The following is a 13,906-nucleotide window of genomic DNA, read 5'->3' as shown; positions in this document are numbered from 1 at the left end:
CAGGCCTCTGGAGGTTGAAGTTCACTCCATGAGTACCCAGGAGCCACAGAGGTCATGAGTGCAGCCTGCCACCAGGCCCCTGGAGATACAGGTGGAAGGCGTCCATTCCAGAGACCTGTGCATACCCCTACCTTCAACATGCTGTCTTCCATCTCTCTTTTAGCATGCCTGACTCCAGGTTGGGGCTGTCTTCTCCTGATGGAGTATAGCAGGAGGTGCATCACCGGGGTCCCCTAAGCCTGTAGAGGGTTATATGCCTCACTTCCCTCCCTCTCTAAACAACCCAGGATAGCATGGTCTCCTGAGCCTCAAAGACACCTGGGGAGGCCGTGGCCAGGACAGAGTGTGGAGGTGGTCCCAAGTGCAGCTCCGCCTTTGATCCCCTGGGCAGCCTCCCCAGGGGACGGAGAGGCATGTAGTCTTCCAAGCCAGCCTCCACCAACATGTGCCTGGGTCTCTCCTCAGCCACTGCCCTTGGTACTGTCCCAAGGGAGCTTCTGTGTCCTGTATCGGGTGGGATAAGTACTGCTGAGAAGAGTAACACAAGTGAAGGGACAGTGATGGGCTGGTGGAGAAGCCTCTGAAGAGGGGGTGTGTGAGGAAAGATCTGAAGGAAGGGAGGGAGACAGCTCCATTTTCAGGCCAGGGGACAGGGAAGGGCCCTGAGGTGGGGACATGGCTGTGGATAGTGAGCATGGGGGAACCGCAGGACCTAAATTAGAGAGGTAGAGCGGGGATGGTGGGACCACCACATGAAGGCTCTGGAAGGGGCTCCCTTTCTGAGTGAAGTAGGAGTAGGGGAGAGTTTAAGGCCAATGAATGGCATGGTCTGCCTTGTGTTTTAAAAAGATCACTCTAGCTAGCACATGCCTATAGTCCCAGCTACTTGGGAGGCTGAGGCCAGAGGACCGCTTGAGCCTAGGAGTTCAAGTTCAGCCTGGGAACATAGGAAGATGCCATCTCTAAACAAAAACAAAAACAAAACAAAACTGTGGGAGACTGTTGTTAGGTTCTCATCAGGATCCCACTGCCTCTTCCCTGGCCTGCTTCCCCCGGGCCCTTCTGCTCTGCCTCTCTTTCCTTTTCCCTCAGGCCATCTCTGAATGCTCAGGAGAGCCCTCAGGATTGGTCTACCTGCCTCCAGCCACTCTGAAGGGATGCTTAGTCTTTCCTGTCAGCCTCACCTCCCCTGCGTGCCACTCATTTGCCCTGAAGGCCACTTGTCACTCACACCCTCCTCCTGGCTGTTTCCTTTATACTTTCTTGCCCCTGCCCTTTGCTGTGGCCCAGCCTTTTGTGGCCTTCTCATCTTCTCAGTCTGATCTTTGGTGCCCTCTCCACTCCACTCCACAGCTTTAGGCATCTTCTGTATTTCATGTGCCTCGTGTCTGCCTCGGGGTATGTTGGCTTGCCCCTCTGACCCTGAGGCCCTGGAGTGCAGGACTCAGGACTTAGCTGCTCTAGGTTAGAGCCAGCCTACAGCTTAGCATACAGAAAGGCCTCAAAGACTGGGTTGTGGATTGGAGTTTCCCAGGCTTTCTGATCATGTTGGGGAGGAACTATTCCTCTTATGCTCGAACTTTGGGGCCCCATGTCCTGGATTGTGTCCCAAAGATCTGGTGCATCTCCAGGGCCTTAGCTGATTGCCCTGTGGTAGGCCCTGAGCCAACAGGGAGATGGAGGTCAGGGTAGTAGTGGGACACAACTGCAGGGGAGAACTGGGGCTGATCGGGGTGGGAATGGGGACTTGGGACCCTTGGGGAGGCCCAGCAAGGCTAGCCCTCACCCCCTACCCTTGGGTTTCAGACTTGAAACTGCATCTGCAGAGCACTGATTATGGTAACTTCCTGGCCAACGAGGCATCACCTCTGACGGTGTCAGTCATCGATGACCGGCTCAAGGAGAAGATGGTGGTGGAGTTCCGCCACATGAGGAACCACGCCTATGAGCCACTCGCCAGCTTCCTAGACTTCATTACGTGAGTGTGCCTTGTGGCGCCTTCTCCTCTTACCTGGGCAGGATAGTTACACCTGCAGGAGCCGGCCCCAGTGTGGCTTAGGCCAGCTGCCTTCGTGCCTACGTCAGCTGTCAAGAGCTAAGGACAGCTCTGTCAGGCCAGCTGTCACGGGGCCCTGCTTTCAGAGTCCTCCCTGATTGTGTGCGTGATCATTCAACAACGCTGGACCTCCAGGCCACCACCTATAAAGTGGGGTCACCAGCATGTTCACTACTGCCTGAAGATATGGTGGGCAGGCAAGAGTGTCCCACGCAGTAGTGCTGGATGAAGCCTCTTCCCTCAATCACATAGACTAGGGTAGGGAAACCTGGGAAGGTGGGAGCCCTTTTTCTTACCCTACAGCACCCAAACAAAACACTCACCAGGCCCCACTCCCCATGCCAGGGGTCAGGTGTCAGGCGATGGACAGAGCTCTGAAAGGCCAAGGTCTTAGGCCCATTCTCTGTCTGCTCTGACCATGGCCCTGGGTCTCAGGGAGATTGGGTCGGAGTACAGTTGGGGAGCAGGCTGAACGTCTAGCTGCCTTTCTCAGTTCTGACACAAGCCCTCAGGAACTCAGGTAGGCAGGCCCCCATTCATATGACCCTTGGCTGCCCCAGCTTCTTCATTGTCTGATGCTTGGGCACAGCTCTGCCTTCATCACGCTCCTGGAGAAACTGAGTGGAGGAAAGGACCTTGGGATCTGCAGGCTTGGGGAGGGCATCTGGACTGGGCAGTCTCTGCTGGCCATGTATGTCTGTGGACATAGGAAAGTAGAGAGGGTCCCTTTGCAGGGATGTCCCAAGAGCCATGAGCCAGGTCCTGGTGGACAAAGAAATAGCCCCAGTCTAGGTGGCTGCCCCATAGGGGTGGTGAGCAGAGGCATGCTCGGCAGCTAGCGTCTAGGAGAGTACCCTGCATTGGCAGAATGTGAGTGTGCAGTATGTGAAGCATTTCCCTGAACTCTCTGAGTATTGTCTAGCTTTTACCATTCCCTGATTATGGTGCCTCCACCGTCCTCCTTGGGACCTGGCACACCTGCCCCACTTGTCCCTGCAGAGACAGAGTTAGATGCCTGCTGCCTGGCCTGATTCTTATCCCCTGCAGTTAGGAGCCACTTGCCCAGGATCCACTTGCTCAAGGAAGTGCTGCAGCCAAAGGGCTCCATTCTCAGGCAGGAGTGACAGGCTGGGACACCTGAAGGGCCAGGGAACATGCCCAAGCTAGGAAGCAGGCCCTCTCCTGGCCACAGACCTCCTTCCCTGAGAGCCTCCTTGCTGCCCTGGCCTCCATCAAAGTATGCCAACATGGACCTACTGGGGCAGGAGGCTGGTAATGGGGTATCTCTTGTGGTGCCACATTAGGGGTCACATTGCAGCTCCCCATCTGTTGATCATTCCCTGGCCTGGGTCTCTGTGTTCCTTGCTGCAAAGCCAGAGCTGAGGACATACCAGGAAGCAGTACATTTATTGCCAGAGCCCAGCCTGAGACTTGTTTGCACAAGGCTGCTTTAGCTTCCTGGTGAATGTTCTGGCCTTGCCAGCTAGGCTGGCCGGAGGAGGCCTGACCCCATGTCCATGGTCAGAGGGTAGATATCACCCATCCCACTGCCCACCGGCCCACCTGCCTGTGCAGCTAGCCTTTGGCCTGTCTTGGTCTTAGCCTGCCAGGCCATGAAACTGGAGAGGGGTCTGAGCGTGACTGAGGCCGCACAACTGCCAGCTCTTTGCTAGAGGTTGGCTGCAAGCACCAAGGGTGCTTAAAGCAGCCAAGTTCTGTCCTGTGGCAGGCTCTCCGAATCTGCCGCTTCCCATCCCTTCCATTCATGGGTGATTGTGGCTTACAGTCCTACCAGCCACTCACTCCTGCCCTCAGGAGCTCAGCAGTCACGTGTCAGCCCATCAGGTCCTGTGTCTGCTTGGTCCATGACCTAGTCATCTCCAATGACCTGCACCTTTCCTCCTCTGCTCTGCACTTCAGCCACCCCCACTGATGGCTGCCCAGGCCCATGTCACCACCTGGAACTGCTCCACCCCTGAAATTGCTGAATCAGGCACCCTCTCTACCCACAGCCTTCTGGCCCTCCAGCCCACTCTCAGTCCCTTGTGGGACACGGGTTCCGGACTCAGCGGGACACTAGGCCTTGCTTCCTCCCCTGCTACCCCTTCTGTCTTCATTTCCCGCCCTCCCCAGCTGAGGTTCCCTGGTCCATCATTCGAGCACTTTTCTGCCAACATCCGCAGCTCTCTTGGCCGCCCAACTCATGGTCCCACCCGGCTGGCAGCCCCCCAGCCCTGGAGGAATCCCAGCAGCCTCCAGTCTGGAGCCGCCCTCCCCCTACCTCCACTGCGGGGAGGAAAGCTGGGGAAGCCAGCCTTGGGGGAGGGGGGGTCATCCTTGCTGCCAGGCATGCATACTCACCCTCTTAGCCAGCCTCAGCTTGTTTCTGCCTGGCAGACTCTGGCTTTACCTACTCAGCACCCTGCAGACCCCACCAGCACTGCAAAGACCACCTTCCCATCTTATACTGTTGCTCTCCTGCCCCCAGCCTCCTCTTGGGCAGATGGCCCACCTTCTTCACAAAGACAGTAGAAACCCGTATACCTCCCAGTGCTGCTTCTGTCCCCCACCCCTGAAGCCCATTCCAATGGCAGAAGCGCCCTTCCTTTTCTCTTGGATCCTTCCACCAATGTTCTGAGTGCCCTCACCTTACTCCCTGGATGCTGAGTGGCCACTCATCTGCATTCCTGTCCGTGCAGGCACCTTCCTTTCCAAATTCTTCTCTTCAGTATCTAAGCAAGCTCAAATAGTTAAAAACCATCTCAGGGGACCTAAACTTTTACATTCACTGTCTGTTCTCTCATTTTCCCTCATCCCTTGAGCTTTCAACAGTCCCATCACTCCACCACAAGGCCCTGGCTAAAGCCACCCCTGACCCACACCTTCACTCCAGGTGTGACCACTCTGCAGTGTCCAGCCCCCAGTCACCTAGCTATTTCTTTGCTCCCATGATGCCTCTCTGACTTAACTCCTACCTCTCTGGCCACTCTCCCTTCTCCACTCTGTCCCAGCAGGTCATCCCCAGTGTGTGTGTGGAGTGCTGCAGGAAGGGGTGAAGTCTTCCATAGAGGCCTGAGCTCCCCCAGGCTGGGGCTCACGATTGGCTTCCCTGAGGAGGTGGCTAGTGTGGCTGAGGGGAAAAGCATTTAAAGGAAGCATTGGAATAGGGGGTTTTTAGGTTGAGGGAACTATACATGTCCTGAGTAGCGAGCATGGTGCACCTGGCTCTGTGCCCCACACAACAGCCTCCAGGTGTGGTGCCCACTCTGGGAAGGAGGAAGCTACCCTAGAAAACCCAGAGGAATGTAGCCAGAGAGGAGAGTACAGTCCTCCAGGTAGTAGAAGCATCAGTGAGAGGCCCCGTCCTGGGTGTGAAGACCTGAGAGAACAGTGCCCTGACTGCCCACAAAGTTGGCCCAGCTGGGGACAGAGGTCGGGACCATCACAGAGTTCACCTTAGCTCCATCCCTCAGGGCCTCGTAGTTGCTTCTGGAGCTGCCCCAGGCTGGCTGGAGCAGGCTTCTGCCAGGAGGTGATGAAAGCGGGAGCTGGCTGAGGCTGCCTCTGTCCTTCCGTGTGAGACAGTGTCCACTGCTTTTGTAGGTCCTGGCCAGCCTTCAGCTGCACATATAACCAGTACCTGGTCTGGGTCAGGCCTGGGGCTGGGAGGGAGATGGCTGGATGCAGTGGGGTGGTACCAGTGATAGTATAGACAGTGCCTGGAGAGGACTGTGAGCAGCTTTAGCAAATGGAACTGGGGTTCACAGGTGGCTTCACAGCGTTGGGAGGACTCCAGGATCAGGTGGGGATAGAAATGCCACTGGAGAGAGTAGGTGGCTGGAAAAGAGGCAGCTGTCTGGCATGGGGCTGACAGCCTGATTGAGATAGGGCCCCTAAAGTAGACTCGTCATGTGCTCTTGAGAGGATCTGGCTCAGTTTCATGCCACTAACATGTTGTTATGTCACTGTGCCCAAGCCCAGTCATTACCTTGCTGTGAGACTTGGGATAGTGTCTGTCAGGATTTTTTGACCTTGGAGGGGACTTTGATCTGGGCCATTCCATGATGTTTTCCCTTGAGAGAGTCGGTCCTGGAAGAGAAGCTGAGAGACTTGTGGGAGGAGTGAGTGTGGCCTCTGGGGAGTCCCAGGTGGGCTTTAAAGGCCTTTGTCTTTGAATGAGTGAGCCTCCCTGGAGGGGGCCTAGCCCAGGTGCCCATTGGCAGAGCCTGGGCATGGGTAACCTGAACCACCTGGGGGATCTGAGAGCCCATATTTCTCTTGTGTCAGGGGCCTCAGTGCCACCAGCCTGGAGTGGGCAACTGGAAAGAGGCTTTGTCCCAGGACAGTGGCCTCAAATGCCTAATGAGCCTGTCAGCACATCTGTGATTTTCTCCAGGACCTGTCACCCCAACCTTGGGGCCCTGCTTGGTCACAGAGGGGCATCAGGTTCCTCTGGCCCCCACTCCCCTGGCCAATTCCTGTCTTTGCTATCTACAGTCACTGTTTCTGGGTCCGTGGCAGGACTCTGCAGTTGGGGGCTGTAGGCCTGCTGTGGTTTCAGGGTCCTGGGCTAGACCTGGCTCCTGCCTTGAAGAAGTGCCAGCACTGCCACTCTTTTCCTGGGCCTGGGGTCAAGCATGCAGGAGCTCCGTGAGGCCCAGAAGGCTCAGACCAGGTGGAAGGACCCAACTGTGCCTCGGGGAGAGGCAGGACTTTTATGAGCAGGTTAGAGCTCATTATCTCTGTTGGAGCCACACCTCACTCATATTCTCTTTTTTTTTTTTGAGATGGAGTTTCACTTTGTCACACAGGCTGGAGTGTAGTGGCACATTCTTGCTCACTGCAAGCTCCGCTTCCCAGGTTCAAGTGAGTCTCCTGCCTCAGCCTCCAGAGCAGCTGGGATTACAGGCGCGTGCCACCACACCTGGCTAATTTTTGTATTTTTAGTAGAGATGGGGTTTCGCCTTGTTGGCCAGGGTGGTCTCAAACTCCTGACCTCAAGTGATCCACCTGCCTTGGCCTCCCAAAGTGCTGGGATAACAGACGTGAGCCACCGCACCCACCCTCATCTTCTATTTATTTTATTTTATTTTATTTATTTATTTATTTATTTATTTATTTATTTATTTATTTATTTTTGAGACGGAGTCTCGCTTTGTCGCCCAGGCTGGAGTGCAGTGGCCGGATCTCAGCTCACTGCAAGCTCTGCCTCCCGGGTTTACGCCATTCTCCTGCCTCAGCCTCCCGAGTAGCTGGGACTACAGGCGCCCACCACCGCGCCCGGCTAGTTTTTTTTGTATTTTTTAGTAGAGACGGGGTTTCACCATATTAGCCAGGATGGTCTCGATCTCCTGACCTCATGATCCGCCCGTCTCGGCCTCCCAAAGTGCTGGGATTACAGGCTTGAGCCACCGCGCCCGGCCTATTTATTTTATTTTTTGAGGTAGGATCTTGCTTGTTGCCCAGGCTGGAGTGCAGTGGCATGATCATAGCTCACTGCAGCCTTGATCTCCTGGGCTCAAGTGATCCTCCTGCCTCAGCCTTCCAAGTATCTGGGATTACAAGTGCATGCCACCACACGTGGCTAATTTTTTTGATTTTTTAATAAAAATGAGGTCTTGCTATGTTGCCCAGGCTGTCCTCAAACTCCTGTGCTAAGAGATCCTCCCACCTCTGCCTCTCAAAGTGTGGGGATTACTGGTGTGAGCCACCATGGCTGGCCCTCACTTATCTTGATATGGAAGAGAAACTAAGTCTTGAGAGGTGGTATGCTGAGGGCATGGACAGGACTCAGAAACAGTGATATTTCTGTTCACTTTCCACCCTGCACAGGGCTCTTTAGGACCCAGATGTGACTGAGTACAGATACTGTCACTAGCAGCTCACCCGAGCCCCTGCTGGGGACTGCAGTGGACAGGCTGGCAGGGGTACCCAGGCATCATGGCTGCCTCACCAGCACCAGACCAGCCCCCCAGGGTTGAGAAGCCATATTGTTCCAGCAGGTGGCACCAAAGGGCACAGCAGAGGGGCAGGGTTGGTTGGCTAGGGACTCTGAAGGCTTCTTGGAGGAAGTGGCTTCCTCAACTCCAAACTAAGAGGTCTGTGGACCCAAACTGAGTTTTGAAGGCACAGGGCAAGGGAGGGCCTCTGGGCAGAGGAATACAGATGGCCCCACCCCCACCCCACAAGGGCCTCTTTGGCCTGGCGGGCAGCCGGCCCTCCACTCCCCAGCTGTCTTCCCCTGGAGGGAGACACTGACCAGCTGGAACCTTATTCCCTCCTATTGAGGCCAAATGAGGGGAGGAATGGTGGAGTGGCTTTCTGGGGGCAGGGAGGCAGCTGCTTAGGCCAGGCAAGGAGGAAGAGGATTTCCCTGTCTGCCGAAGGCCTCAGCCTTGGGAGAAAGGCAGACTGCTGGGCCAGCCTCATCTCTGCCAGGCCTGTCCTGCCTCTCATCTCCTGAAAAAGAGGATTCTGCCCCTCACTGGGCAAGAGAGAAAAACAGGGCTGCAGCAGCAACAAGCTTATAGCCAGCCCGGGAAGGAAAGTGCCGGGCCTGGCACAGGATCACCCACGATTGGCCTGGCTTGGGTTTGAAGAGGGCCTTGAAGGGGCTGGGGTGGTGTGATTGTGAGTGGCCTTTACTAGGCTCAGCATTTCCCCCACATAAACAGATGCCCTGAGCGGGGGACACAAGGAGTGGGAGGTTGAAAAAGAGGAAACTGGCTGGTGGGGATCCCTCTGAGAAAATGAGACTAGGTGGGGTGTGTAGAGCCAGGCAGGGGGCCCTGGCCATGGGTGGAGGTGTGTGGACACTGGCCATGGGGGCAGGGAGCTCCTCTGCTTTGTGGTGTGATAGGGCCTGGTGCTGGCCTTCTCTGGGCCTTATCTGCTCTGACAGTGGGGCTGGTAATGCTAGTGGTTGTGGGATCACTTGGATAAGATGGGCCTTGGGTGTGTTTTTCTCCTTCTTCCCGTCCAAAAGGGAGTGAGATCATAAAAAAGCATCCTTCAGCTTGGGGGCAGGGGATTGGTGGCTGTCTCAGGGAGCACCAAGGCTACACTGGGGCTGGATGGGGTGCAGTTAGAGTATTGCGGGGTGGCGCATATGCAGCATGGGTTCTGGGGTATGTGAGATGTTGGAGGCCTCATAGGCAGGAGGCGTATGTGCTGTCCAGGGTAGAAAAGATGCAGGCTGGGGCTGCAGACCATGGCCCAAAGCTCTGGTGAGCTCTGAGGTCTCTTACTCTGTCAGCACTGTGGGGTTGGGGGCAGGAGGCTGTCCATTTGGGCCTCTTGGCTTGCAGCTGCAAGTGGGCCTTGCTTGAGGCTCTCAGTTATGGTTGGGAGTTAGGGGACTGTCTCTTCTCAGTGCACATCCTGTAGCTGACCCAGCCAGATTGGGGGCGGAGAGAGGGCAGTTGCCTGGCCCCAGGCCCAGGAGAGCAAAGGTCTTCGCAGGGCGCCAGGCTGGGTGGGAGCTGGGGGAGTGTAGAGCAAGCAGGGGGAGTGTAGAGCAAGCAGGGGGAGTAGGGGTCAGGCCAGGACAGGAGCTGGGGCCTTCTCCTCCTGCCGCCTTTCTGGAGGGCCCTATGGGAGCTCCCCCAGTGGCCAGTGCTTTGAGCTGAGGCCTGGGCCCTGGGCTGCCACCTCCCCTCCTTTCTTCCTTCAGTATGGGGGAACTCACCTCCTACCAAGGTCCTCCCTGGACAGCCTGAGCACTGGTTGCACAAGGTCCTGTCACAGGGCAGGGGCCTAGGTCTGGCTCACTCAGAAGCTAGGACAAGACCCGTGCTCAGTGCCCAGCTCAGAACAGCAGCCTCCACCCCAACTTTTATCCTCCCATAGGTGCCTCACCCTGACCTTGGAGGAATTTCCCCTAGGCCTCATTTAGCTCCCTTGTACCCTGAGTTCATCTCTGGTGACAGACTGGAGGATAGTTGTGGCTACTGCAGCCTAACTGTGGCCCGGGGCTCTCTGCCCTTCACTGCATCCCCACACAGGTGACTACACAGAACTCTCTGCCCCAGCCCCTTTGTAGCTGGTTGTAGGCAGAGCCTTGTCCCTTGCCAAGTCTGAACTGGGCAGTCCCACCCCTCCCCAGCTCCACAGCCCCCTCTGCTGCCCATACACCCCACAGAGCTGGCCTTCTGCAGGGCAGAGTGATGAGAGCCTCGACCTGGGATCGACCTGACCCAGCCTCCTGTTCAGGTCTCTGGGTCTTATCCAGGCCATCCTGGGTGAATGCCCAGCCCTGGCCTCAGGCCCTAAAGGAAGAGGACAGCTCTCTATTCTGGCATGGGCTGTGCAGGTCTGCCTGACCTGGGCCTTTACTCCAGAGAACCCCCACTGGCTCCTTGCTGGCCTTCCCTGGAGAAGCTTCTCTCCACTCCACTCCTCAGCCTTTCCTCCCCTCGCCATCTCTGCCTCTTCCTCTTCTGTCCCCACTGGGGGACAGAGTGACCCTAACTGGATGGCAATTCCCCTGCTTACCCTGCTCATAGATCCCTAGTGCTCAAAACAAAGCCAGGGCCCTCCAGGCCCAGCCTCTGCCCCCCGCCTGCTGTAGCCCTGTGCTGCCGGCTGCTGCGCTTTTCTCTCCCTCTGCCAGTCCTGACCATGCCAGTTCCTCCAATGCATCCGTCACTCAGTGAGTGCCTCCAGGCCTTTGCACATGCCGTTCCCTCTTCCCAGAACACACTTTCTTCTCCCAGCCCTTTAATTTCCCAGGCTCTCACACTCTTCACCCCTGGGCTGAGCTGCATGTCTCACCTTCTGTGCCCAGTTCCCGTGTCCTGTTAGAACACTGTTCATGCTGTGGGGTAGTTAACTTGTGTCCCAATCCCTCACAGGGCATGAATCCCCTACCCCGCCAAAGGCGGGGGCTGTGTCTGTCCTAGGCCTCTGGCAGTGGGGTTGGTCAGGAGCTTGAGAGGAACATGGGGAGGGAGAGGAGACATTGGTGCTTATCTGCATCACCCATGAGTCAGCACACATTGTTAAGGGATGATGACCTGTGCAGGGGGGCAAGGGCATGGTGCTATGCCAGGACTTCCCAGTCCCTACCCTGATGGGCTCCTTGCTATTGCCTGCCTCCTATAGTTACAGTTACATGATCGACAACGTGATCCTGCTCATCACGGGCACGCTGCACCAGCGCTCCATTGCTGAGCTTGTACCCAAGTGCCACCCACTAGGCAGCTTCGAGCAGATGGAGGCCGTGAACATTGCTCAGACACCTGCTGAGCTCTACAATGCCATTCTGGTGGACACGCCTCTCGGTGAGCCGCTGTGTTGGTCATGGGAGGTGGGCAGTGGTGTCAGCATCAGCACATCAGGGTGGGATTTGTGGACCTGCTGGGGGATGACCCTGAGCCAGAAAGTGAGACCTGCACACTGCTGCTTACCTTTGTTGCCCTTCAACTTCCTCCTCCCATTCTCTCCTCACTTCACCCCCTTCTGCTCCTGTCCTGTTGGTTTTGCTGGGCCAGGCAGGCTCCCCCAGGGTCTGACTGGGACTGTCTCACTTTGTGAAGCAGTGATTTCCCAGAGTGCAGAGGAGGGCTGAGCTCATGGAGAAGTGAGAGAGAGGCCCAGGTCCCTTGGAGTCCTGGGAGCTCCTATAGACTATGGAGCTTCTGCGAGCTGGAACGTGAGCAGAGCCAGAGTGGCTGGCTGGCTGTGAGGCAGAGGAGCGAAGCAAACATTGTCACTTCCCTCCACTGAGCAGGTCCCCTGGGTCAGGTCAGACAGTGTCCAGCAGGATGCAAGGTCCGTGTCAGAAGCCAGGGAAGGGGAATTAAGAGCTTCCTGCAGAGCCCTGCTTAGGCAGTGCTAGTTCCTGCCTGCTTAGGAGGCTGAGGAGAAGGCACTAAGTGTCCTCATAGCCAGAGTCCTGGGCCTGGGGTACCACTTCCAAGAAGCCACCAGGGTTGAACCACAGGCCTCTAAGCTGCACTAAGTTCTGAGCTGAGAGGCCTGAGCCCTACCTGCTGACCTTGTCTGCCATAGGCTCTCCCAGCAACTCTGAGCTGGTTCTGGGCTGTTTGTGGCTTCTTCAGTTTCTCCGTCTTTAAAGAAGAGATAGACGAGTGAGTCTGTAGGCCCTCTTGGGGGATGAGGGTGCTGTATCCTGCTCTGGCCTCTCTTTCCAACCCCACAGTGGCCTCCTGGGTCACTGGTCTGTGCCTACCCTGCTGTTGGACTTGTCCTAAGGAGGAGGCTGGTTTTCCAAATGTGGGCGCCAGGCCTTCCTGGGGGGTGTAAAGAAGTAGGCGTTAGGCCCCGAATCCACAGCTGCCTCTCCAGAAGGAAGGATGTCATGGCCTCTTATGCAAGCCTGTCTTTGGCATGGTCTGAGCTTGGGTCTGCCCCAGCGGTGATTAGATCATGTTATGGCTAGCTGCCTCCTTTATAAATCAATTTTAGGAGCAAGGAGGCAGGAGAAGCTCAGGTCAGTGTACATGGCCCAGAGCATTGCTTCTGCCACTTCCAAGGCAACAGCCCAGGCTGGGGACCCCTCAGTACCCAGTCCTGTGGGCCTTGTGGCACAGGTACTCTGTGCCATGTAGGGCAGTTGAACATCAAGATTCTGGCCTAGACCACCTGCCTACCCCTCAAACCACATTTCCTCCCCAGCGGCTTTTTTCCAGGACTGCATTTCAGAGCAGGACCTTGACGAGATGAACATTGAGATCATCCGCAACACCCTCTACAAGGTAATGCCCCGCACAAGCCATGGGCGATTGGCCTGTCGGTGGGTGGGGCTGTGGGAAGTGGTAGGGCGGTGATTTATGTGAGGTGCTGGGACAGGATGCAGCTATGCCAGGCTCCTATCCCAGGGGCTTATCTGGCTCCCATGGTGGGCACAAGGCTGTGTGGAACAGGTTCTCTATCCCATAGTGCCTGTGGCGGGCTCAGATAAAATCAGCAGGAGTGACTGGTGCTCCACCGCTGGCCTGTTACAGCTGGCTCCTGGACAGCCGCTCCCCTAGCATCCAGGAGGGTTATGGGCTACCACCCAGGCCGTAAACCCTGGAACCACCCTACCTAAGCTATTGCCAGCAAGGACAGGCACTTGAGCAAAGGCAACAGTGTGCTCAGTTATGGTGGGGGGAGGGACCTGGCGAGGCATAGCCAGGTCCTCATGTCCCTCATAGGTTCCCAAGCTTGGAGTCAGTGCCGTTTCCCACTGTCCTCATCCCCTGCCCACCTCTTGCCTCCCACCAGGCTGTAGCATAGACTGGGCAACCCCTAGAGATAGAAGGTGGGCTCAGGATTTCTGGGTCAGCGCTACCCTGGCCCAAAGAGATTAAAGAGCCAGGGGACCGGAGAGGAGAGGAAGGTTTAAAAATTAAAAAAAATAAAAGTCCAAGACCAGTTAGGTTAGGGGTGTTTGGGATAGACTATGCTCTGGCTGCAGTGAGGCAGTGAGCTATACATAGCGCCAGGACCCCAGACGGGCTATAGTCAGGAACATGGATCTGTGGTGGGCAGGCCCCAAAGCGGGGCTGAGGATGACCCCGGCCAAGGGACCTGCTGACCTCACCTGTCTATTGGGTGAAAGTCCTCTCCTGACCTGGTTGGAGCGAGCTGGCTGACATTCGGCTGCAGCCTGAGCCCAGGCCCACCAATCTCCCTGCAGGGGCCTGGGCCAGAGCACATTGTAGGTCTGGTGATAGGGGAAGGGCCTGCCTGGAGGTTGCAGTGGTGTCGGCAAGGGACCAACACGTGCAGAAGGAAAGCATGGAGCATGCGCCAAGTGGCAGGCAGTTTGCTGTGGAAGGACACATTCCAGATGGACAGGGGAGAAGTCTAGAAGAAGAGGCAGGCATGGGATCAAGTTACCCA

The 13,906-nt window shown here is 56.5% G+C and overlaps 2 protein-coding genes across 4 annotated transcripts in view; both read left to right on the top strand.

Annotated features, from left to right (window-relative positions):
* The window catches only part of TPPP3 (tubulin polymerization promoting protein family member 3), a 268,538-nt gene that overhangs the window by 200,643 nt on the left and 53,989 nt on the right, over positions 1-13,906 (top strand). The gene's annotated exons all lie outside the window — the stretch shown is intronic.
* ATP6V0D1 (ATPase H+ transporting V0 subunit d1) overlaps positions 1-13,906 on the top strand; it is a 303,274-nt gene that overhangs the window by 285,404 nt on the left and 3,964 nt on the right. For both annotated transcript variants that reach the window (XM_050773276.1, XM_050773275.1), the window contains 3 exons: positions 1,807-1,978; positions 11,159-11,337; positions 12,695-12,774. In XM_050773276.1, the coding sequence (XP_050629233.1) occupies positions 1,807-1,978; positions 11,159-11,337; positions 12,695-12,774 (431 nt within the window). The remainder of the gene's footprint in view (positions 1-1,806; positions 1,979-11,158; positions 11,338-12,694; positions 12,775-13,906) is intronic.

The sequence above is a fragment of the Macaca thibetana genome, chromosome 20 (assembly GCF_024542745.1).
Source record: "Macaca thibetana thibetana isolate TM-01 chromosome 20, ASM2454274v1, whole genome shotgun sequence".
Lineage (NCBI taxonomy): Eukaryota > Metazoa > Chordata > Mammalia > Primates > Cercopithecidae > Macaca > Macaca thibetana.
The sequence above is the reverse complement of the archived record's forward strand: the minus strand, read 5'-3'. Positions and strand labels throughout refer to the sequence as shown.